Here is a 27,177-nt window from a genome sequence, read left to right as displayed (position 1 = left end):
GTCCTCCACGCATAGGCACAATATATAATAAACCCCGATGGAGAGCGAATTCGCAGTTTTCCTCTACTCATGACTGTTAAGGTAGGTCATATTAGTGGATGCAGATTGCCTAGTTCGTATTCAATCGATCACTGTAATCAATCATTAGAGAGTTGAGCGACATGGGTTAGAATCAGTACCAGATAAATTCCTTGTTTCGTGCTTTAAAATTGTTGTTCTTAATTTCGCCAGTTCGTCTTTCTTCGAATCGTACTGTTTGCGCTTAACGCTTTTTTTACTCCTACAGATACTGTTACTAATTCTAATGCACTGGCACTTGTGTAAGCAGTTTTATCTCGATATGATGTGGTGTGACAGTAACTTAAGTACAAAGTTCTGTGTTGTTTACGACTGACTGCCAACATTACAATTGACAAACTCAATAAAACTCACTAGAGAGGGTGTCGCACAAAGTCAGGAAATAAGCTGTCAAGTTTCATGAAGATGCATGTAGCGCATTGTGATCATTTAAATGCAACCATACAAAACAAAATCACAGTTTATTACCGTAAACATACATTACTGAGTACAGAAATATTTAGGAGCATAATTTCGTATAATTAACATAATTGCCACAGATATAATAGTTTAAAACATTTGGCAAGAAAAACGAAAATACAAGTGACTAAAGTTAGAAATTAAAGTAGTTTACTAACAAAAACTGGTTTTTATAACATTACTTTTATATTGTACTTAGGGAGTCCAATGAACAACAAGAATATCATAGATATTGACAAACTAAAGTAAACCTGCTTTTTACATTTTTAAAAAAAGGAAGAATAGCTACCTGAAATTCCAAGACAAACACAACAATGAAGTGTACTCTTACAACATATAGTAAGCAACAGACAAAATGAATCAGAGCATAACGTTGATGCTATTGTTGGGCGGTAGTCGTTCATATTCAGCTGGTATTTTAAAGGCACATTTTTGGTTCTAATTGTTGTGCAATGTATATCACAGCTGTTCCACATCTGCACGAAAGTCACCATATCGCCAAATGTTTTTACGTTCTTTTTTTGCTAATGCTTGCGCATCTAGATACTTGTGGAGCAGATTGCGTGGTAGTCGTTTAAGAAGCTGAGGCTGGATAGGTTCAACACAGACCAAACCATTAGACAACAGTGACTCACTGATGTCTATGTCGTTTGGACAGACAGATGACCCAGATGTTTTAAGATCTGCAACTGGTAGCAATAGTGTCACTGCTGGGACAGGTTTCAGTGATTCGTTTCCACACGGTACTGATTCGTACTGAACAGCAAGTCTCAACTGTTGAAAAAAAGAAGACTAAAGTAATCGAACAAGCGGACTTGGGTGCATTACAGTTTACCCAAAATCTACTGGTTTATATTTCCTGAAAAATATGGGAATATTTTACCTGAAGACGGAGTAGATCACTTTTTCAGAAACAAATCTTGAAATGCAGATAAAGCATCGAGAAGGGAGGATCTTTGAAAAATGATAATTTTCATGAGTCGATAAATTTAAACTACTACAACGCTGTTATAATTTCTATAACGACCCAGCTAATCTTATTGCTTATTCTTGGAAGCTAATTCACTCGATAAGTACCCATATCAGAACACAATTGAGCAGGAAGGTATTTATATTCCAAACAAGAAGGTTGCATGGAAGTAGGAATCACAATAAGAAAAACGTTAGTATGTTCATAATTTTTACATAGGGAGATTCTAGAGTCTTTTCCAGGTATCCATTAGCGCTTGTTGGATAAGAAATAGGTAATCAGCATACCCCAACACGATCCTGCACGGAACATGTCTTGATCCAATCTGTATTTCGCGAACAAACGCAAGGACCAACTACAGGTTTGCTAGGGATTAAATCTCTTTGTGCAAGGGATATTAACCAACTGTTCAAAAATCACAACAGGTGGAGTGGTGCTCAAAACTGAGTTGAAAACCAAGTCCCAACTAATAAGCCTTCATTTGAATGATTTGATAACCGTTCTGAGCTTTAAAGGGTGATGCTAACAGGGAATGTAGCTAAGTGGCATATAAATGAGCAAAATAAATGTGTTTAGATAACACTTCGATCTATACGTGCTACGTGTAAAAGTCAGTCAGTCAGCTACAACGTAGGACCAGGCACACATATGCATCGGTCAAAGTTGCCATACCTCATTAACACAACAAGATGGACACCAGATCCATAGAAGTAGTTAATTCAATGGTGGTATTATATAAAAGAAAGATTGCAATAAGGATATAGTACAGGAAGAAAGAATTAGTTCGTAGAAAGAAAGATATGAAGTGATTTTAATCTCACGGTTTAAGGGAAGACAGAGAGTGTATACACCGACGCCATTGTCATCGATTCTGAGCCATGTCACCAAGAGTCTCCAACCACTGGTTACGATAGTCATGCGGACCCCAACCAAGTAGTCTGCATCTACCGACATGGCTCGGACTAGAAGTTAGTGACTTCAAGCACTGATGCCACGTTTTGGTTTGGCCACCCCTAACTTTCTTCCAACCATCCCCAACACCGGATAGCATTGCACGTCGTGGTAATCGGTGTTCAGGCATACGTAACACGTGGCCCAACAATCTCAGTCGATGAAGATTCACAACCTCATCGACTGATTTACCATCATTCCCTAATACCCTGCGTCTAACCTCACTATTACTTACCCGGTGATCCCAGCAGACGCCAGCAATATTTCTGAGGCATATGTGGTCAAATACTAGTAGCTTACGAGTGTCTCCCACTCTCTCATAATCAACCTCCGACTTCACGTGTAGAAGTGTACGGGATTAAACACCTGAACGAATCAAAATTAATAACATAGACATAATCTAAGAATTACTAAGTATATATCTGTAATTCGGTCATGAATTAGATACTTTGATTTTATCTAACAGTACGCAGACGTTATTAATACGCATTGTACTCCAATGGGAGTCTTATAAAACGAAAAACAAAAGATGAACCCAGTGCAAACACTTCACCTACTTCTTTGTTTTCAACGAGGTCGCAGAAAGCACGCTCCGCAAACACACGATCGGAAGCATCGGGAGGAAGTTGAACAAATGCCAAACGATACTCTTTCATTTGTGGTGGAAGTTGCATTAGTGGACCAGATGGAAGAGGAGAAAGACGTGATGAATACTCAGCTGAATCGATTACTTCTTCATTACCAAAGTCAATAAACTGAACTGTAACAGATTTGGGTGAACTACGAATGACACGTGCTCGGTACCAGCAATTATCTAAACTGAAACATGCAATACACAGACTACCTTTTTTAGGGTAGTATTCTGATGGGAATGAAGGAAATGATTGGCTATTCAGCATTTGACTAATCTTGACCAGGGTGCACGCATCTGATAAGTGTTGAGCGAAGAATCGAAGACCCTGACTACCAGAAGCAGGTCTGGAGATCCCGGTTATTTGAACAGGTTTCCATGATAACTGCTATAGAAAATGATTAAAGAGTGGTGTTTCGCACTTTAAATTTATATAATATCATGCACGATACAATTGTTTAACATTTGTTAATGGATTTTTTAAAAGAATCTTATTTTGAGGCAGATGAATTTTTAATACTCAGGCACCGATATATATATATATATATATCAGGTCATACATGCATCGGTTCAAGTTGCTATACCTCATTAGCACAGTAAGATGAACACTGGGTTCATAGAAGTAGTTAATTCAATGGTATTAATATATAAAAGAAAAATTGCATATAAGGATATAATACCGTTGTTGCTACCCTGAAATGGTGATCGGCCTTGTCTATCGTGATGAATCAATCGAGCTATACTAGCTGGAACAATCGTTCCTCAAGGTCCGAAAGCGAAGTCGTACTACTGACTGTACAGAAGTGACGGCAGTAAGATGTTTCCTTCAGACAACCAGGATGACAGCGATGCTGCCTCCCAACAAAACGTCGAGCCCTAAAATACACACCTAGCCTTACCCCCCGGATACCCGTATCCGGCGGTAAGGTTTCAACAAGTACGAGGATAACACGAGAATTACTCACAAAATGGTCGTGTGTGACCGACCTCAAGCAGTTGTCCCTTGGGTACTGCGGTCACGCTCTCAGGTCACTAAGACCACCTCTAATGCAATTTCCTTCTCAGATACCTCAAGAAGAACTCCACGATGTGGGTAACCGGGAAGTGATAACCGCCCTCATACCTCTAACAGCACTCAAGACCACTGTATTCATAATCAACCTCCCTCTTCAATTCTTGTTCGTATATATATATATATATATATATATATATATATATATATATATATATATATATATATATATATATATATATATATATATATATATACACATTTATGTTCTTACTTTGGAAAATTCAAATATATGCAGGGAGAAAATATTGTATCCCATAAAGATTCAAAGAATATGCTTTATACCTTAATATTATCATTATTGATCACAGTTGTCGAATCACTATTTTCATTAAGTTGTAGTTCTGATAAGTCGTCCAAATATTCTGAGACACCAGTCAGTGGAATAAGACTACCGTCCTCTGCACCGCTCAAAGCAGTGGGATCTGAATTATTTTGGACTTCGGCTTCCCATTCCTTTACGAATTGATCGGATGACCACAGACCACACCGATTGATTTTGGCATCTTCTTCTGCTTTTATCATATCGTGATAGTGAGGTGATCGTTCGGTTGTGGGAGCCCGATGAACAGTACCGAAACCTTGAGATATTAGTAAGACAGTTAGATTTGTTTTTTGTCTAACAGTGGTTTCGGCAACCCTTTTTTTCTTTTTCTTGCCTGACGACTTGTTAATATCTGGTCCATTGTTAGACAGAGCAGGAATGTCCACGAAAAGATAGCCAACGAAATTCCCTACTCTATCAATTGTTTCTACCTTAATTTCAACGTTACGATGCATGCACAATTCCTTAACAAACGTGTAAGCCTCGTTACTGAATGGCATATCAGGTAAAGCGACACCATCTGGACCCACTCTAATAATTTAAAGAACAAATAGATTTTCTAGTGTTAATAACAACCAAATCTTAGGGAAAAAATCTGTACAAAAGGAAACCGGATAAACAATAGGAGTGTTGAAACGGAAAAAAATGATGAGCAAGCACTTAAGGAATTCGCTCAACTTAATAAGTAGACGATCACTTACTATTACATGACCTACTATAACAATGAATTATTTTGACTGTACAACATTAGAGTTGTGAAGGATAGTTAAAAAGTATGAATAAACAGAGAATAATAGGAGTAATGTCTTCGAATGCTTTGGTAAGTAAGGACAGTCTGTTGTCCCTCATGAATGCTGTCATATAGTCACCCGCCTACAGCCACTATCAAGAAAGTTCTATTCAGTTCCTTTTGTTAGCGTGAGTGTAATTTATGGAGGTGAAAGGACGAAAAGTCGATGTCTGGCGCTTAAACCGGGATGGTGGTTAAGAAACGTCTACCTAAGGGGACTGAAAAAAACTCCACCAAAAAAGAATGGCGAACATGGGCTCCAGAACCCTGAGGAACCAAATGTTGTAAAAACCTACTCCTGTTCACAATAGTAAGAACGCTAAAGACAGGCACAAGTGGGAATTTATTCCCTTCAAAACACGACAGTAGCCGAAAGTACACTCATTTGTATATCGATATGTACACTTATTCGATTATTATTTACAAAAGTCACATATGAAAAATGAGCGAAATTATATGAACATCAAAAAGCAGATAGATTGGGTTGTCTTTGGTAAGTATCAATATCAACCTTTGCTGTATCTCTGAGACCTGTATTTCAGATTTTTAAAAAATACTAGAATTTTTTTCACCATACATCGATTTGAAAATTTTGTTAACTATGAACCTATCTGAGTATCCGGTAGCATTTTTAGTCGATTTAGAAAGCATTGGTTTTGCACTAAGTGCCAGGGAAAGAGGTAGTACTAATCGACTGTCGTTTATGTTTTGTTAGATGCGAAGAACTTATAAAAGTAAGAAGTCAGTGTGGAAAACGAGGCTCCGCCTACATTGTGGCAGATTTCAGCGTAACTAAAATTGATGAGCTCCACCATCAGTTAAATGTTTAGATGTAACAATAGTAACTGGAGACTTCAGCACACAAGTTGAGGGACTAGGCATAAAGGAAAGTTACTTTTGTTGTTGACTGGGACTCGTTAGTCAGACAACGAAGTTTTGCGCAGATGGCAATCTATTTTTGGCTAGGACTAACTTGATTTGCACAAATCAAGTGACCCGTGTGGCGCATATATATTCGGTGCTCCTTTGTACCAATATTTATGCGTTCAAGTAAATAAAATAAACTAGTACTAACTCCTGTAACAGTCATCGCTGTTGTCATACGTAATGTTCTTTCTCCGGAACTGAAGCTGGAATAAAGATTGACTGAATAGCGATTGTTGATGGAGCACTTTTTCGGACTCATTTGGTTTGCTTAAATCTTGCCTTACATTTCAGTGCCCATCAAATTCAGCATTCTAGGTGAATCGATGTAAGCGAAGTGGCTGTTGCTTACGTTGAAACCAAATATCAGACCGATCTAGGTTAAAGGCAAGCCATTAGCCCACCCAAAAGTGTAGATTAGAAATGATTGCTATAAAACAACAGTTCCGGTAGCTTGTACGTGTGTTCAGGACGTCATCCCAGCAACTTCCACATTGTAAATCATTTCTCGAAACTGGGACAGGTTGGAAAAAGCGTAAAGATGGCCAGTTTATGATACAGTGCCAGGGTATGATAGAAAATTCTATAGGATCGGCACATGACGGCTTTTAATAGGCAATCCAGGTTTTAATCAACAATATTCAATTTCGCTAAATGACCTATACTGACCAAGTGACAGTACTTAAACTCTGCGTACGTTTGAGGTGGAGAGAAGATATTTAAATTAACGTTTACACTTTCTCAACTATTGTTTTTAAAAATGTATACATTGATAAAATGAACATACCTTCCCCGGCGTGGACACTGAATACCTCCAAGCAACAGTGTGATTACGCATGTCTCTCGAGGTATATAAATACGGAATCTGCTTGCACTAAATACAAACTCTACCACACCGTCCAATCGCTCAGCACGTTGTAGAAAAGATAAAAACTGTCTAGATTTAGCTACATTCCCTAAAATTTTAAAAACGATCACATCGTTTTACACGACCTCTTATTGAGATAATAATAATTTAAAACGAAATCATAAAACAAACATGAGAAGGGGTACTAAATAACAAGTGTCTTAGTAACTTTGAACCGATAGGTCGCACTCCTGAAAGCTGTTCTGTCCATTCTGATTCAGGTAACCGGGAAGGACTGTTACTACATAAACCTATTACATCGAAAATATTATCAATTACTTACAAAAACAAAGTGTAATACAGGTTTAAGCAACTGCTGGGACTAAAGATTACATAATGCGACAAAATTTAGATAACAGTAAATTGAGTATCGCGAGTAGATGCCCTCTTAGGAAATAACAGACGGAAATCAACAAACACTGATTCTAGGAAATAAAAGTATATTGGTTGATATAGTTCCCGTAGTGGCAACTGAGTGGCAGAAATTATGGAATTATATATATTGATTATATAGACTACGATTAGCGTCAGATTCCCAAATTGGAAGTTTTCATCTAGCTAAGTGACTTCAGTTAGCTGAAAATGGGATTCCTTACCGTTTCCCCCTGATCTAATTTCTACGTTAGCCAGCATTAAGCGTCAAAATAGTTAGTGGTTAACCATAAATGTTTCATCTAACAGGTCAGTGTTTATAAAGCAACTATGCGGAGTTGGAGTGAACTGCTATTTTTACCAACAATCAAGCACATTTTGATAAAGTGATTTGCATAATTGAGTACCTCACTCCATATAGTTAGAAATGTCATAGGTACAGACAAGTTCTGAAGTAACGTTTCGCGCTTGAGATTAGAAACGCACCTGAAAGCATTTTGACGTCACTCAGTGGGTGAAGCAGTCCTATTGTGTATGCAGCCAAAATAATCAAAATTGTCATTTGCGCAACCAATAAAATAATAACTTTGAATATGGAAACTCCCTGAAAATCAGTTATTGAAAGTGTCGTGTTTATGAAGTCAATAAAAAACCTTCTGACTAACACAAGGGAAATTACAAATCATGAGTCAGACTGTCTTTAGAAGACCTAAAAAAGATAGTTTGGATAACATACCGACAAAAGTAACCGTTTCGTCTTTAGCTGTCGCATAACTACTCATTTAAACGAAATGATTGGAATGTACATGCTGGAAACCAAACGGTACAGAAAACAAATGGATGAAGTTGTCAAAATAATACAAAAAATATTACCTGTGAGATCGGCAACACGATGAATCGGGGGATCTTGTTTGCTATACATTCCGAGTCCCTTAGACTGCGCATTTTCTTCTGCCGCAAGAAGTTCACCGTAAAATACAGAACGAGAATCATTAGCGTTTCGATAACGCACTACAGAGGCCAGACCTTTTGAAACTAGGGTCAATGCAAGGTTGACATCATCAGCTCGCACTGTAGCACAAACACGTTCGTCAACAGTATTAGATGTCTTCGGTTGAATGTAATCAACTTGAACAGTTACCTGTATATTAAAGATACAACAGTTACATACTAATAAAGTATGTTTTCTGTAACCCTAATGAACTACTGTTTTACGGAATATTTTGCAAGGTAAGGGTAATCATTTGATTCATTGAAACTTGACTTACTTGTTTTCCGACGAACTGGCGAAGTACCTCTCTAGCTTCAAACACATAAGGTATGTCGTAAAGCGGACGAATACGACCACGTTGGACAGAAGAATCGTCTTCCTTGCTGCTGGTCTGTGGTCGTGGAGCTCTTATGCTGGATAGAAAGAATTTATGGACACCATCTGAACATTTGATAGAGACGTTATCACCGTTTCCGACTTCACATATCTGAAAAAAACAATACACATAGATCCAAGTCTTTTCAGCTAAGAACAGTGAGTCCTAAGTACTAAAATTAAGTCCAACCTGAAAGAGGCTCCGAAATAACATGTTCACAATACCATAGTTTGAAATGACATGACAGAACTGACATCGGTGCAGTAATTTTTTCACCAGAATACACAGATAGTTAAGGTCAGCACAATTTTTATGGTTAAAAAGAACGATTGACAGCCTAAGTCGTTATTTACTTAAACTCGTAATCTACATCGCCATGTGCAAAAATATCCTAAAACGAAGGGGAGAATATGACATCGCACGAAGATGGCTGAGGTGCCAAGAGGGAACCAAAATAACGTTATCCCTATAGCCAAGGTCCATTTAGCTTCAGATTACTCTCAGTAGATACACACAAATCAAATTATCTGTGTGGCGCATACATATTTGGTGCCCACTTTCACCAATATGTGTCCAAATAAATAAAATAACAAATAAAGTTGGACGAGCACTCACAATTCCACTGAATATTTTCCCTGGAACAACTGTTTGAAGACTGTCTGCATGTACTTCCGTTGTTTGTGTGGGCTGGTAGTTTTCAAACACGCGTAGTCGCTTTTCTTTCGCAAGTCTTTCAGCTATTTTATAGGCTTCGGCAGCACCTGGGACGCTTACTAAGTTTAGATTCCAATCAATACAGTGAGCAAGACCATGACGCAGCAACAACTCAGCTATATTTCCATTTGGGTGGAGGATGCTTCCGACGAAAGCTTGATTAAATACGGATTCCAACAGTATAGTAACGTCTCTCTGTAGCAGTCTGGATTCGGTAAAGAATAGCGCATCGAGACCCCACGCGTCGGGAACCTATAAACCATGAAACAACGATATGCTAACTCACAATTTTTCCATCCTCATAACGTATCGATGGCGATTTAATTCCTGACATTGTGACAGTAACGTATACAAATGTATTTGGCTTTTCATTAAGGGATTCAGGTAGAATGAAGACTTGTACAGAACAACCATCTCGAACATTTTCGACAATAGCTTTAAGTGGTCGGTTTTTGTAGCTCTCAAAGAAGCTGCGAGTATTCTCGACTGACCAAAGGATTTCTCTTGTAACAGGGAGATTGGGAGACCAACGACCCTTACCAAGTGACTTTGCCTGTTCTTGAGCGGTTACTAGTTGCTGGTAAATTTTATTTTTGGCAGCTATTGTCGGATTTAGCTTTCTCACTTCAGCTAAGCCTTGTTCCACTAAGGACAAAGCAACATTTTCTCCACTGATATTTTTCCCTGATGTAAGGATAAATAAACTGGCTTAAAACATACCAACATACACACATCCATATTTGCGACCAGATGGCTGTTCTGTTTCGACAGAATAGCAAACTTCTTTACCAACTAAAAGAGTACGAACAAACTCTCTGGCCTCCCAAGCAAACGGATCTTCTGGTGTTCCAGTGGGAATTCCCGTCGACGGCTTACGAGCAACGCGACCACATGATATATTGGACAAAATAATGGTTCGTTCTGGAGGAGGACCATTTATGGGTCTGTCACGTATTACAATAGTATCTCCCGATAAGACCTATAAAATGGAAATAGCCGTATTTAGAAAACCTCAAATTGCATCTTGTATGTTAGAAACTATTGACCTACTCAAAAAAATAATGTTATTATAATGAACAAATCAGTGTATGAGCTACGTACTTGTTTCACTATCCCCAAGAAATATGTGGTTGTGCTGACTGGTCGTGCTTCTTCTCTATTGTTCACGAGAGAAGACATAGTTAATACGATACTCTCCTATGATACTAGTAACAAACACGTGGCAACACACAAATTGAATAGTTCACGACCATATGTGACGAGTAAAACAAGCATTCGCGCTAGCTTCAAATGATTATGGACTTAATGAAAGAAAGCTTAAGCTTATCTGGCTTCTAATTCTTGTGTCAGTTGATAACCTTTTTCTCTATGTAGTGACCCATATACAGTTCAAATGGTTCAAAAAGGTTGTGGACAGAATAAAAGAAGCTTTCGCCTAACGGGCTTCTGTGTCTAGCAGCAGTGAATCACCAAGATCTCCATGCAGGTGCCGCAGTATATGAACGACAAAAGAGGTAAAATAAAATGGTAAATCATAGTAACATACTATCCTTGGTCCTTAAGAATAGGTCGAATTTCCTTTTAAAGGACTCCTGCGAAGTCGCTTGGATTAGCTCAGCCGGCAGCGAATTCCAGCATTTCACAACTCTTGAGGAGTAGAAGTTGTGTCTACAGTTCGTTCTTCTGCGTCGTGCCTTCAGTTTCTGAGTATTACCTTTGAGCTTGTGAAGAAGCTGAGCATAAGTGGGTATTTTGTAGGACACTTAGAAGTATTTAGGATATTAAATGGCATTGAATGCTCGCTATCGAGTCCTCAAGATTTTAATGGGTAATGATCCGATGACTCAAGCGACTATTCGCTAGACTTGAATTTGATTTTACTCTAACTGATTTCGCAGCTCGACACTATATAGTGTCCGGAGTATTCTTATCCCTTTAGTGGAGGAAGAAACGTTATTTCAATACCTTAAATTTTGGTGAATAGAAGTATTAAAAACTGGGTAAAAAGTGCTGATCTAAACTTGCAAGACACATACCAAGGATACCAGATCACGGTATGCTCTGAAGATATTTTTGTCCAAGCCTGCACAGTGATGTAGATCATAGCATGCTAATACTTCTGTATCTATTTCAACGCGGGATACAAGGCACGATTACTCCTAGAACGAATAATTGAATAATATTGTCGAACCTTTTTATAATCAAGGAAGTTGGTGAGTACTTCCATTCATGTGGTCAACAACAAACAGAAGTGTCGCAGTTTGGTCTACAGCGCACTGTCCTTACGGAAGCCTCCTTATCGATTTCGGAGTTGAAGGTCTACCACAACTTTCGTGCGGCTCACCCATACTATGACGCAAGTTAATTAGCATGTGGCGGTAAGTCCCTGAAATAAATAGTTCTGTAATTGTTCGACACTGATGATGACCTCATTAATTGCACTGGACACATCTAGCTGAAGGTACTTGGTCACTAACCCGCGTCAGATCACGAGTGGGTACTCTATGCCATGCAACTCTTGCAACTGTTAGCCAGCTTAGATTAAAAGCTTCCAGATATATAGATAATCCTTCAAGTATATCTTCGAACCCCTTCATTTCTGACTTCTGGTTTGACTGGGGTGGAATAGTTTAATCATAAAGCTGTTACGTGTAAAAGCGTTGTCAAAATCCAAATAGCTGTGGAAGCTTTAGTGATAAGGCCGACGTGATCTGGCAAACCAAACAGAAAACTGTGAGTCTGTTCCTTGTTAAAACACTACACAAAATTTCTTCAAATTTTATTTTTACCCATTAAGTTAATGTATTCATAGTTATTTGCAGTTTTTCCCGCGCTTTGTTACATAATATCTTCATCATTATGCAACAGAAACTCGAATTCCTTGAAAACAAACATCTTTCACCTCTCACCATTCATGTAGTGCTGTTCTTGCCCGATAATACAGAAGCCTCTTTCTGTTACGCAGAAGCTGACATCCATGAGCACGGTGTGACTGACCCATGTGCACAACTTCTCACAGTGTTGAAAGTAAGACCACGCAATTTCAACGGGTACGTCACACCTAGTATGCTTACTTGTGATGTTTTAAAACCTTAATAGAAGTTTAAAAAGGGATATCCTTCAATGTGGAGACCTGTAGAATTATGGCATACTTTATTATTAGTACTGCTACAACAATAAACCTAATCTTAAAATAGCAGATTTGTCGTGATGGAACTGCCTAATCTACAAGATCTTATGTGGAAGTCACATTGCTGTCTTCACTGACTCATCGTATCATAACAGTCACCAATATATGGCGGAGAACACATTTAGGCTGGAGACAGAACAACTTATTTATTATGAATAAAAACAAGTCATACAGAATGACCACGCCTGCAAGGCTGAGCGATGCCAACGATTGAATTGCGTTTCGGAAGAATGTTCCCATTGTAACGGAGAGGGAACGATCAAAATCCCTCCGCAGCTTTGTTGTTGAACAGTACTGTCATTTATTTGTTTCTTCCTGTCGTGTATTTTATTCTTTGTTCAGACCTCGTTTAACCAAACCTTTTGTACTTCAGTCTTCCTCGTCTGAACTTTTGTAATGTGATTTTGATTAAAGACTTATCTTTTGTCACCCAACTTTCTATTGTATGTTGCTGGACTATTTACAGTAAAGTCGTGTTTGACTAAGCTCAAGATTACGGTGTGGTCCAGATTGTGGCTGTGTTACGAGGTTAAAATCACCATATATGGTGATGTTAATTGATTCTGTTTTTCTTTCTATTGTAGGGCGACCAAGAATAAATGCCTTGGAAGAAGAAGAACAAGCTCTGCATGCACTGAACCTACAGGATGACTCATAAGACTGTTTTATAAACAAGCTTTCTTTCCTGTATATAGCCCGTGAATTTTAATTTTCCATGTTCTCTCTCTTGGTGTGAAGCGCTTGGTTAAAATTGTGTGTGTTGTAGTTTCAGGTCCTCTTCGCCTTTCACTGACTGCTGATTACACGTGTTACAGCTATTAACACTTTGACTGTCTGCTTGGGAGGATTGCCAGAATCCCTGCAGTTAGATATTTGATTACATCTTGTTGGGAATATTTTTATTGATTCTCAGGTATCGAGCCCTTTGGTATTAACTGTCTCTTTCACTGTTTATCGAGCTACTTTGCGTTAGAGATACTTCTGACTGTATAGCATAGGGTGTACCGTTCGAGGTATTTTGTATTTTTGTTATAATTTATTCTACTTCCTAAATTAGAACCGTTTATATTGAGCACAGAGTTTGTATTTTGACATAATTTAATACGAGAATCTCAAAAACACTTGGTGCGCTATACAGAAGAACGTAGCCTGGCCTATTTCAATACATTTTGGATCGTCGGTCCTGCGTTCAAACCGAATACTGGCAGTTCGGTCGTTACACTCATGTTCGTCATTATTGACCTTCCCTTAGTGTTACACGATGAAAGCCTGTTTCCTAGTTATCTCATGTATAGCTTTGGGGACTGTGGTTAGAGCCCAATACCACTACACTACTCTCCGACCAGAATCAACGTGGCGTTGGTTCGATACCAAATAAAGTATGATTGTCGCACGCCGGAGGTTACCAGGAATAATAAGAATCTACCGGGTATTGATAAGCTCAAAGATAAATCAGAAAAGAAGTGGTTTAATTATTGACGTGCGCGAAATGTAAATTTAGGTCAAAATTATTTGAGCCGGACAAAGTGGGATCATAATAATTAAGAATGGTTCCGCGTAGGTATATTTTAATAAGTCTCCTTAAGATGCGTAGTATTAGCCTTTGGCTAATAGCTTGTAGGTAGTTCACGTATTTTGTGTTTAGAAATATAAGAACAACTGTTAATACTGGTATTATTTTTGGCTTAAATCATAAAGTCAGCTAACGATCATGCCAGTAAACTGTCCGTATGAGTTGATTTCCAATTGCTTCTGTATTAGTAGGCTAACTGAAAGAACAAAAGCATAGCCATGGAAAAAAATTCTAACCAGTGTTCCAGACAATTTGTCATGTTTTATACGGTTTACTTAGTTGCGAGATTTCATCGACCTCATAAAATTCAGTAATACTACTAATACATATGAATAGTTATCGAAAGTTCTTCCACGTGAAAATAATGACAGTTGTGTGCATTTTGAACAGATAGCTAATAGAAACTCGATAAACATGGGTGCATTAGTGAGAGACATGCTCTAGACTAAATTTCATTTATATTCATATCTACCGGCCGGTGGTGCATACAAGTTAGTTGCAAGTATTGAGTTTCGCATAAGTTAGAAAACGAATTGTTACTAATATAGTGATTAGGAAATGTTGAGATCAGCCAAGCCTATGTGCTGTAAATCTAGACACTATGGTGTTGTACAATGCTTCCGGATAAATAAATCCCTACAAGATGATAATAACTGAGTGATGCTCATGTGAGTACGAGAGAGAACACAAGTTGCAACCAATGAGAATACGTTCCTAAATCATGTCCATGGTGACGGCTTGAACCTTTGTCAATGTTGGGGTAAATTCGACAGTGATGTTTTCAGTTTGTAGGAGATCCACTCGACTGTTTATACTAACGATTTGAATACATGATTGTTGCTAAACCTCCAATCAGACAGACCGATGGACGTTTGACAAGGACCTGTTTAAACAGCTCTTTCTGTCTTAGCTTCCCTAACAGGCGCATGTACTCCTCATCTCATTTCAAAATAACGCTGTAAGTTAGCTGGCTGCATCTACCGACCGGATACCGGAGATCAAAATAACCCTCGACGCTGAGGTTCATCATGTCAAAGGAAAAACCATGTTTGCTATGTTTCAAGCGAATACGAGTTCATCTAGTCTGTGAACGCAACAAAACTCTGTGACCAAAAACTAATAAGCTAGCTATTCTGATGCGTCCCAACACCGCTAACAAGAGAGAGAAGTCCAAGATTAAAACGGGGAAATATATTCTGCAAGCAACCAGAAGCACAAGCAATCCCGGCCAGTCTATTCGGAAATACACTCAATTATATATTGGTTTGTACACCCATTTTTGGTTAATAATTAGAATAAATCACAAATGTGAAGAGTAATTCATATAAGAATGTCTTATGTTATATAGAATAGAATGTCATAAGGGTAAACGAAACAAGTACTATACCGAGTGATCATCGAATTGAATTAAACGGAATAAAAATCGTAATGAATAAATCAATCTTATCCCGTCATAACAGAAGAGAAACATTTGATCGAGACTGGTCATAAGGTTGACATCAAATCAACATTTGTAATGTTACACAAAAGCCGTCAAGGACGTATACTAAGGATTATTGAAGCCTTGGCTATACGGAAATCGAAAACATTTTGTGTGTTTAAAAACAATTCGTCCTTACACTTAACCTACCCTGGTAATACTGATTTATTATCCAGAGTGGCGATCACATTATTTTTGTGTGCTTTAATATTTTTTCTCTGTTATGGCTTACCTTTAACCTGTCCAGCTGACCTTTTAATTTTCATATAAAAATGTTTTTAACAAGTATATGTGTGATCTGATTGTTTGAAATGTATTGCGCAAGAGGAAGACTCAAACAGCACAAAACGGTGTTACAGACCACTATCATATTCTTACTCGTTTTTTAATATCCATCATAACAGTAAACGTCCCCGAACTCCTCAAAGAAGCTCGTCACGAAAAAGATCTGTAACTGGTCTACGAGGAACAGATTATCCTTATTAGTGTTTGCATAGCAATAAGTATGGTAGACTCCCTAGAAATTGCAGAAAACCTCACAATTTCCCGCATCGTCCATCATGTAAACCCTCTCGGGAAACGTCCCCGACTGCAACGCTAACGGCGACCGTAAGCAGAGCACACAGTTGTCTGTTAGGCATCACTGACGTGACAAAAAGATTTCGCTATCTCGTAAACTCTGGTGCAGTTGTTGATGTTCTTCCTGAGAATCCTTACGATTGACTGTACGAACCAGCAAATGGGAAGCCGATTGCTACTTACAGTAAGCGATATGTGTATGCTAACATGGGTTTACACAAACTCATCCACTTGACTTTCGTTGTTGCAGATGTTTCTAAGACAATCATTGGTATAGACCTGCTACAACACTGTAATCTAATAATCGACACATGCTAACGGACGTTAGTAGATGGTAATACTAAAGTATTTGTTTGTGTGAACTGATCCTCTGATTCTAGATTATTTCCACTCACTGTTAAGCACATAATCGACCCATTCTATCAACTGATACTTAGTAAGCACCCTGAACAATACCATACGCCACTAAAGTTATCTTATGTGACCGGCGATGTTGCATATCACATCACGACTACAGGACAACCTGTATTCTCGAAACCGCACCGAATAGCTCCCGAAAACCTAGGGTCGGCCACAGACGTGTTCCAGCACATGACAGATTTGGGAATTATTCAGCCATCAGACAGCCCATGGGCATCTCTCTGTATGTGGTCCTTAAAAAGGGCAGCAATGATTACGTCCGGCTGATGACACTTGGCTACTGAATGCGAATACCACTCACGTTCGTTATCCGTTGCCTCACATTCACGATTTGACAGCTATCTTAAAAAGGACAGTCGGTATCTCTAGAACCAATCTGATTAATGCACATAACGAAATTCTTATGACAGTCAGTGACACTCCTAAAGCCGCTATCACCTCACGAACTTTCGCAAATGCTTTCAGGCCTAAGTAATATTGCACAAACATTCCAGAGATTTGTCGACGAAGTACTTCAAGGTCTCAGATTTGTATGTGCATATGTATGTGACTGTTCGACCGCAAGTCCAGACACAGAACTCATCTCCAGCATCTAAACCAAGTTTCTGAACTACTGCACAAACACAGCATGACTGTAAACACCCAGGAATGTCAAATTGGAACCGACTTCATTGATATTCTCGGACAAATTATTGATACTGAAGGCATCTGACCTCTGAAAAGCAAGGTGGAAATCATTCTGGGTAATTCGGAACCGACCCCAGTCAAGCAATCGCGCAGGTTTGATGACCTGGTAAATTTTCATCGATGCTTCACACTGAACTGTGCGTCCCTCATAAGATTCTCAACAGACCAACTTCGTGGAAATGCGGAAAACATCCATTTGAACGACAACACGAAAACGTTACTCTTCACAGCCAAGAAAATTATCTCAAGAGCAACTGTGATCGTACACCAGGACATTAAAGTGCTACTACTATCATCACGGAAGCATCCGACTCGGAGACCAGAGGAGTTTCATAACAATGGCTAAACTACACCTGGCAACATTTAACATTCTTCTGAGGAAAGTTGCGAGACACTGGACCGAGGTATAAAACATTTGGTAGGGGACTCCTAACCTTCATTGTGCTGTGCTGCACTTTCAGGATTCTGTGGCAGTTCGAAAATTCACTCCGTTCACTGACCATAAATCTCTCAACCTCCCACTAAGCTCGTCTACAAACAAGTATCACCCTCTTGAGTCGTGACAACTCAGCTGTACTTCGCGATTTACTTCAGGTATACAACACATTTCTAGGGTGAAAAAAGTAGTGGCAGGCACCTTATCTTTATAAATTCCTTGAACAGTTTTTATGAGGTGGAACTTCTAGAACTCGCCCAGCTTCAAAATGAAGACACATATATTCAGCACGAGTTATCTTAGACAACCCTGAAACTGTAGATCAAACAGATTAGAGCGAGTAAGGAGAGTTTACTATGTGGTTCATCTATAGGTGAGGATCGTCCAGCCGTGACGAAAATTTATCAACGCAACGTCTTTAATACGTTGCACAATCGTTCTTACACAGATGTTCAAGCAACCATCAAGCGCATCGCAGAATTATTACGCCGACCTCATGACGTGAGTAAGCGGGTGCACTCTTTTGTATAATACTGGAAGTCTTAGGTAATTAGACAAAACAAATGTCTCTTAGTCTCTTGCAAAACCTCCGATGCTCGTATTGATCATGTTCATCTGGATTTGGTAGAACCTTTACTAGATTGAAATGCATACTCTTATTTCTTAACCTGTGTAGATTGCTTCACATGATGGCTGAAAGTAGTACATATCAAATGCATTACTGCTGAAGCAGTGGGACCTGCCTTCGTCCAACGATGTATGGCAAAATTCGTCTGTCTTTCAACTATCACTACAGACCGTGGACACCAGTTTGAATTTGAGCTTTCCCGTTGCATGTCTACACTCTTAAGAATAACGCGATTCGGAACGACTATTTACAACACACAAACAAACAGGATAGTGAAACAGCCTCATCGACAGATAGAAGCTTAACTCACGGGTGTAAACGTTTATCAGTAGATCGATTAAAAGCAACTAGTAACCGCTCAAGAACAGGCAAAGTCACTTGGTAAGGGTCGTTGGTCTCCCAATCTCCCTGTTACAAGAGAAATCCTTTGGTCAGTCGAGAATACTCGCAGCTTCTTTGAGAGCTACAAAAACCGACCACTTAAAGCTGTTGTCGAAAATGTTCGAGATGGTTGTTCTGTACAAGTCTTCATTCTACCTGAATCCCTTAATGAAAAGCCAAATACATTTGTATACGTTACTGTCACAATGTCAGGAATTAAATCGCCATCGATACGTTATGAGGATGGAAAAATTGTGAGTTAGCATATCGTTGTTTCATGGTTTATAGGTTCCCGACGCGTGGGGTCTCGATGCGCTATTCTTTACCGAATCCAGACTGCTACAGAGAGACGTTACTATACTGTTGGAATCCGTATTTAATCAAGCTTTCGTCGGAAGCATCCTCCACCCAAATGGAAATATAGCTGAGTTGTTGCTGCGTCATGGTCTTGCTCACTGTATTGATTGGAATCTAAACTTAGTAAGCGTCCCAGGTGCTGCCGAAGCCTATAAAATAGCTGAAAGACTTGCGAAAGAAAAGCGACTACGCGTGTTTGAAAACTACCAGCCCACACAAACAACGGAAGTACATGCAGACAGTCTTCAAACAGTTGTTCCAGGGAAAATATTCAGTGGAATTGTGAGTGCTCGTCCAACTTTATTTGTTATTTTATTTATTTGGACACATATTGGTGAAAGTGGGCACCAAATATGTATGCGCCACACAGATAATTTGATTTGTGTGTATCTACTGAGAGTAATCTGAAGCTAAATGGACCTTGGCTATAGGGATAACGTTATTTTGGTTCCCTCTTGGCACCTCAGCCATCTTCGTGCGATGTCATATTCTCCCCTTCGTTTTAGGATATTTTTGCACATGGCGATGTAGATTACGAGTTTAAGTAAATAACGACTTAGGCTGTCAATCGTTCTTTTTAACCATAAAAATTGTGCTGACCTTAACTATCTGTGTATTCTGGTGAAAAAATTACTGCACCGATGTCAGTTCTGTCATGTCATTTCAAACTATGGTATTGTGAACATGTTATTTCGGAGCCTCTTTCAGGTTGGACTTAATTTTAGTACTTAGGACTCACTGTTCTTAGCTGAAAAGACTTGGATCTATGTGTATTGTTTTTTTCAGATATGTGAAGTCGGAAACGGTGATAACGTCTCTATCAAATGTTCAGATGGTGTCCATAAATTCTTTCTATCCAGCATAAGAGCTCCACGACCACAGACCAGCAGCAAGGAAGACGATTCTTCTGTCCAACGTGGTCGTATTCGTCCGCTTTACGACATACCTTATGTGTTTGAAGCTAGAGAGGTACTTCGCCAGTTCGTCGGAAAACAAGTAAGTCAAGTTTCAATGAATCAAATGATTACCCTTACCTTGCAAAATATTCCGTAAAACAGTAGTTCATTAGGGTTACAGAAAACATACTTTATTAGTATGTAACTGTTGTATCTTTAATATACAGGTAACTGTTCAAGTTGATTACATTCAACCGAAGACACTGAGCTGATATATGGTTCATTTCTTTATTTAAATACAAACATTGTTAAAAGTAGGCACCTAAAATATATGCGTCGCACAAATCACTTGAAGACTGTGGTACTGCCTGATCGCTCAAATCGAAGTAGGTGGTAAAAGACAACTTCCTGAGGCATTAGCCCTAATGTAAAATTCCCAAGGCCGTGGAGCGACCCTTAGTGATGCAGCCCTATGGTGAATGTTATTAGTACCACTTGGGTGAAAAAAAAGATGAAGGTGACAAGTTAAATGACACTGCAACAAATATTCGCAATGTGGTCCGAGTAGAGAGAATGGAACGGTATGCAAGAACGCATACTGAAACTAGGAGTCTGGGGGAAAATAAACGATGAGTGCGTCTATCTAACTGTGACTGCAAATTCTGAGCCATGTCACCCAATCACCAAAGACAGTTATTGTAGGGGCCACAACCAGGTAATCTACACAGACCAACATAGATGAGATGAACAGTGGATGACTGTACAGATTAGTTAAACGGCCCTTAACAACGTTGCACATCGAAGTAAGTGGTTGTTGAACATAACTAATACAGCTCCCAGCCACCTCAGGTGACGAGAATTCACAGTCTCGTTAGCCGATTTTACCATCTTTGTCTAGTACCCTATACGCAACTTAAATAATGCTTACTCTGTGATTCCAACGCTTGTGATCGCAGTTTGCGGTTTGCACATGTCTTCTACTTTCATGAACCATGTTCCTCACATTTGGATTCCTGCTCAACAGACTCGTCCATTCGTTTGTAGCCGGATATTTTGCTTATGCCACAAGTGACGCGATTCCTCAAAGCCAAGTGGGATTTCTAGGTCGATTTGTAGAATTGGTCAGACGCCAATACACTCGGGTTGATAAAACGTCCTACTGAAGTGATCGACGCAACTACTGTAGTGCCACATCTTCAGTCTAGGCAATAACACAGGCCAATCGTGAAGCAACATCCTGTTGTTAGAAAGAAAAACTCATCCAAAAGATGCCTACGGTATTGCTCATGGTCTTCAAACAACTATGAATTGAGTCAGTGTCTTCAATCAGTTGTGTTGTTCCATCTGTGCCATTCATGTTGGTTGTTTCATTTTCAGAAACGAGGTCAATCATTCAAAAGTTTCATGAAGAAATTGAGACTTGTAAGAGGTCATCTCTTACGAAATGGGTTTTCAAGAAATGGGATAGTAAGTAAGCTTGATGAACACTTGAAGTTGACAGTTTGACTTGAGCTGTGATCCGACCAGTTGTCTGTGGATAAAACGACTTCGGGATTTCTACATACTTCTTCAGTGCGCTTTTCTAATCACAAACAGTGAATGCTTGTACAGATTAGTTAGACTGTTCTTAGCTTCCTTCTGATGTACTCCTACTCCAATGCCTTCTCGACCAACATAGTTGATTGGTTCTTGCATTTCGCAAGTAACAAAGGTTAAGGATAATTTTGTGTTCTTACTCCTCAACAGAATATTTATTAGTGTTAGTTCTTCACGTCTTCTGACAATTACATCTGTTCTTCATATCACCTCTTCATTGTGTCATTTTGTCGTTATTAATCTCCTCTCTGTCTGTGGTTCCGGAGCCAGCTAATTGGGTCGATGGGTTCACGCAACAGGTTCTGCTATGTTTCAGCCAACAATGTTGTCAATATTTTTCTTAGTGTGATGTTACTGCATTGAAATGTTGACATTCAGTCTATTCATATGAGTTTGTTGCCAAATGTTGTTTTAGGATTATGGACCAAAAGTGAATTTCAAACGACAGAAGGTGCAGATTGGAGGATTTGATGGTCTGCCAGCATATTCTAGGTTCCTCATAACACGTTACAATGATTTGATTAAAGAAAGCAAATCTCTTCGCCCTGAATTTCTCCCAGTGGAGTTGTGCAACCTGGAGTACAAATCAGATCGTGGAGCTTGTATTGTACCGCACTATGATGATTCATGGTTGTGGGGTGATTGATTGGTGACTGTCAATTTGAGTGGTGCCACTTATTTAACTTTCACATTACCGACAGCTGACGTGGTGGATGGCATAAAACACGAATTTCAACGTGTTCAATCGTGTGTGCCGAATGTTTCTCGGGGCTCAGTAAGTCTACTGTGTTTTCAATAGTACCTGCAAAGTGGATTATTTGTGGTATCCTTAATTGGTACTCTGTGATGTTATTTTGTAGTGTAAAGGTGTACTGATAAGGATTCATCTTTGCCTGGGTCGTGTGTTCAGACGTGTACTGAGGAAGATGAAATTCATGTTTTGCTGTTCTGTGTGTTTGTCTACGAAGATTCGTAACTCAGATATCACACCAGCAGTGGTTTCAACTTCCAAACAACGCACATAAATCTATTTAACATAGCTATAATTATTAGTTTGGAAAGTACGATGTGACCTGTTGTTTGAACGGTTATCGTGATGTCTTTGTTTTACGTACGTTTAACGCTTATTATTTTGAATAATAAGTTGACCGTAGTAAATTGAATATTCCAGTTATGGGAGATTTATATTACAAGGCTTTGATCTGCATACATATTTAGAGTATTTAAACATTGGAATTTCAGATCTATTTAAGATCAATATTTTCGACAATTTATCCCGGTATTGGATGTCTTGTAATGCAGTTCTTATAGTTTTATTCTTCATAATAATTTTCCGAAAAAATAAAGGGCTGATTAGTAAATTCCAAAATCTCATGGCTTGTTATATGATTGAAATATCACAAGGAAAACTGCTTAACAAAGCTATATCAAGTGCCTTCACTTGGTGTTGGTTTTTATGTATTCCCTGTTTTTGCTTAGGACTGCAATTGGTGAGTCACCTGTCGGCAATTGTGAATCCTGTGCGTATCACATCGATGTCATGAGTCACAAGCTTTATTGGCGAAGATTGGTGGTGGCTAGCAGTGGAATTCAGGAGTCGCGTTTCACCCTATTTGAGACTCTTCAGCTGGATGTAAATGCATCTTAGAGCTGACGTTCACTCTGAGAATCGGACCCCGCACCGTTCGCTTCAAACGCCATCGCCTTATCTACTTAGTCCTTGAGATAATATCGAGGCAATCCACACAGGGTGCATAAATGTCAACAAGAGACTGATCAGTTGCAGTCTTAAACAACAATTGGAAGATGAAAACAAACAACACCACGTGAATTTAAACCTCACCCAATTACACAAGCAGGTGGATATCAGGACTCAGTAGCTAAGTGAATTAAGCAAACGGTAATGGATTCGAGTCCCAGAATTAGGATTAACTCTGAGACGCAGGTACATTCATCTGATAGATCTTAAATGAGAAGAAACGCGAATCTTGGATTCTACTGAGAGACACCATCCATCCTTATTTATAAAGTCATACTCATTAGTTGAAAAAATACGAGTTGACCTGCTGTTTGAACGGTCATAATGACGTCTATCTTTTATTTGTTTACTTCTTTTCAGAAAGCCGTCTTTTGTCAAGCTTCATTAAGTAAATTATCTGAACAGAGCTAACTTGTTCTCAAGGAATAAACGTTTTGTTTTGCAGGAGACCTTATGTGTTTTCAAGGTTGAGTTGATAGGAGCGGCCTCTTAGAGGCTATATCCACGTTCAGTTTTGTAAACGGACTGAGCATTTCTTTGGTTCGTTTAGAATGCTGGGTTATAATAACTCTTCAGATTTTCAGAGTAGTTTTATCATCATTTTTATTTATTCTTAGAGATCGGCCTAGGTTTGCTTGCTTTTGGAGTGGGTTTTCTTTGTCTTGGTGTTCTATTTTTCTTCGACGGTGCTCTATTGGCTCTAGGTAATGTAAGTGTTCAATAAAATTATAGACTGCTCCTCCAAGGTTCTTTTCTTAGGCGGAATAGGATGTCTTATTGGATTGCAGAAGGCTTGCACATTCTTTTTTCGCCGTACGAGTTTGAAAGGAGCAGTTTTCTTCTTCGGGGGCATATCCGTTGTCCTCTTTGGCTTCCCTTTCATAGGAATGCTGTTGGAAATTTATGGAATGATAAATTTATTCAGGTAATAGTGCGGGAAATAATCTCCAAGTTTTGAGTTTTTCGCGTTTTTTCTTATTACGATCGACAATTAGATTTTGCAATGAACAAATTTTTGATCAAAAACTTATTTTATAGCTGGTGGTGCTTGTTAGCTTTATATTTAAGCTTAAACACGTATAAAGACTCAATCTAATGTAGCCATCTAAACCTTCGATTCCTTAAATTATTTAGTCATTTCTTGTTTGGTTGCAAGATTTAGGGAAATCAAACACCTAACGTTACTCCTAATCTGTTTGACATAATAGAGAGTGTCTAAGTGACGTTAGTTGGCAAAGGCCATAGGCGTATCATTATTTTCAACTTTCTACTATTCATTCATTTTGTTACTTTCTATTGTCATTGACTGAACCTCGCATTCAGGTCGCTTAGTATGTTTATGTACTTTGAAAAATTGCTTTCGAGTTTCGGGCTGTTTAGGTGGAGAAAAGTCGTGGAACTATGGTGAACTCTTGCTATTATGTAACTAATCCTGTTCGCCTAATTCAGACTATAAAAGGGGGTCAAATATATATAAGAATTATTAGTCGTTGAGCAGTGGCAGTAAAGCTGAAGCATTTGTGCAAAGCTCTACTTTTGTTAGAGAGGTTAAATCAATGTCATGTCAGTGGATTAATTCGTTTTCTATTCGATATTAGAATTCACGAAAGCCACCTCAGATATTGAGGTTAACATGACTAAGCTGTTAATCTGCTGATAGACGGACATTGTTAAGTTACCCCATAGAAGTCTATACAAACACAGTAAGTTTCCATCGGTAAAACTGTTAGAATCATTTGTTCAGAGTGAAATCTTCGGTCTCACAGATTACAAGCTGCACTCAATATCCTAATCAGCCCTACCAATATGATCAAAATCCTCTGTAGCCAATTCATTATACCCTGCTTATTCCTCTTGCCTAAGATTAGGTAATGGCTTTTTCCCTTCGTTAAGTGTTAAACCCTTTATGTAGATCTCACGTATAGACTGTTAATGACTGATGGTCAAATGATAGTTAATCAAACTTTCCCCCTATTTATTTTGGCCCTCATCCTAGTCATATGGTCTGAATAAATCACGGTTTCATCTCATTTCATGATACTTAAACTTTTCGTCAACCTTCTGATCTTTGTCTCTGAGGTGTCGCGTCAACTGTCTAGTTTCGTTTTTCGCTGCTCTTTTCTATTTGGTTATATTCCCTACCGCTTCTCACGTTCACTGACCTGGCGTTTTGTTAATTTTTGTCAATTGTTTAGATGGGTTTCCAAACATATTTACTAGAGACTACTGGACTTTATCTTTCCCCAGTCTTTTGATTTAGATCGCTAGCAAATCTCAATGCTGTTCATACAACTGTTTTGAGATCATGTCGGGTTTCTTAAGGATAACCATCCTTTTCATGCTACTTTAAGTGTTTAGTTAGTTTTCTCAAGCATGTCCTTGAAATTCCTACCTTCAAACTGAGTTTGCTGGGGTTCTCCTTATGCGATATTTCTGCGTTCATTAAAGCATAAATTTGTCCTCAATAGACGATGAGCGAGGTCCAGACACGCGTTTTAAGACAAAAAGTCTTCTATCAAAACTCCATCACTAGTTGATCGTAGTGATTATTCTGTCTACCATTGCATTGATGACAGGAGTCGCCAGCCTTTTAGCTTGACTTAACATTCTTACTTGGGCTCTGAAACTGCTCCTTACAATTGCTACGTCTAGGCATCTGGCTTTTTGAAGAGATTTTAATAGCACTCACCTTTTATTTTATTGGAGATACTTTCAGTGAGAGGCCAAGCAATCATTACAAAGAGGTAACTGTATATATCCTTACCGTCCTGAGTTCTTACTATCGACGAATCCAGTCGAAAAGTGTCCATTCTACTTTCTAATATGTCGCTACATCTGTACCCATTAGAATATGAGGTAATGTCGAATATTCAAGTACACAGAGTGAGTCTCACTGGTTCTCCATGTTAGCTAGGTTCCTGTATGATTAATGAAGCCTGTTATCCAATATGAGACACTCTGACCGTTGGAAGCCCTAATATGTAGTTTAGGGCCCTTTCTTAGGAGACCAAGGATAACATTTTATATATTCAACTAATTGACTTTGATCTTATTCGCGTAAGCAAATAAAACTGAAGGAAAAAGGGATAATAACAAATAAACCAAATATTTAGGGGTTGAGAATGAGTTTACGGTGAGCAGTAAAGACTTTTGCTTTCGAGTACTTTTCACATCCTAGTAACCGTCATTAACAAAGGATATCGTATTTGTAATACTGAGAAAGAATCGAATTGATATTGCTTGTAATGTCGTCCTAAGAGCGTGACCACACAGTCCGAGGAGTAACTGTTGGAGGTTCACACAGTGTTTTTGTGAGTAATTTTCGTTGTGCTCTCCGGGATTTTCTCAAGCCTTCTAGTCACCAAAAGATATTGTGCTACCTAGATCCTAGCTAGCACTTATTACTTTTCTTTCCTGCTTACCTGTTGTCTGTCAACTTCTTTGTACCAAGTGTTAATACAATACTAACCGTAACATACTAAGTTGTTTATGTCAAATGATGATCATATACACTTTAATTTTATAGTAAATTTATCCCAGTGGCAATCAAATTTTTGTATGGTGTTCCTGTAATCGGTTGGATCTTATGGCTTCCCGGGATTAACGGAGTAAGTCTACGTTTAGAAGTAGCATAA

General features: G+C 38.8%; 2 protein-coding genes across 3 annotated transcripts; one reads left to right on the top strand and one right to left on the bottom strand.

Annotated features, from left to right (window-relative positions):
• Positions 1–10,805, bottom strand: SND1_2 (nuclease domain-containing protein). The gene is made up of 10 exons (XM_035729900.2): positions 10,662–10,805; positions 10,281–10,539; positions 9,847–10,244; positions 9,462–9,812; positions 8,748–8,957; positions 8,353–8,620; positions 6,988–7,156; positions 4,447–5,017; positions 3,016–3,477; positions 1–1,311 (listed from the first exon to the last, which is right to left on the bottom strand). The coding sequence occupies exons 1-10, from the start codon at positions 10,737–10,739 to the stop codon at positions 997–999; spliced, it is 3,081 nt and encodes a 1,026-aa protein (XP_035585385.2). The 5' UTR covers positions 10,740–10,805; the 3' UTR covers positions 1–996.
• On the top strand, positions 10,472–27,177 carry GOLT1B (golgi transport 1B; the record flags this gene model as incomplete). Of its 2 annotated transcripts, XM_012943106.1 has the most annotated exons (4): positions 10,472–10,558; positions 20,078–20,287; positions 24,289–24,467; positions 27,069–27,177. In XM_012943106.1, the coding sequence occupies 4 exons, from the start codon at positions 10,472–10,474 to the stop codon at positions 27,175–27,177; spliced, it is 585 nt and encodes a 194-aa protein (XP_012798560.1). The 2 variants fall into 2 exon arrangements, with proteins under 2 accessions (XP_012798560.1, XP_051068690.1); XM_051212777.1 differs by lacking the exons at positions 10,472–10,558; positions 24,289–24,467; positions 27,069–27,177 and adding an exon at positions 18,898–19,188 and having other exon boundaries at positions 19,223–20,413.

Source organism: Schistosoma haematobium, chromosome 3 (assembly GCF_000699445.3).
Source record: "Schistosoma haematobium chromosome 3, whole genome shotgun sequence".
Lineage (NCBI taxonomy): Eukaryota > Metazoa > Platyhelminthes > Trematoda > Strigeidida > Schistosomatidae > Schistosoma > Schistosoma haematobium.
Note: the sequence above shows the minus strand (reverse complement) of the source record. Positions and strands in the feature narration are given on the sequence as shown.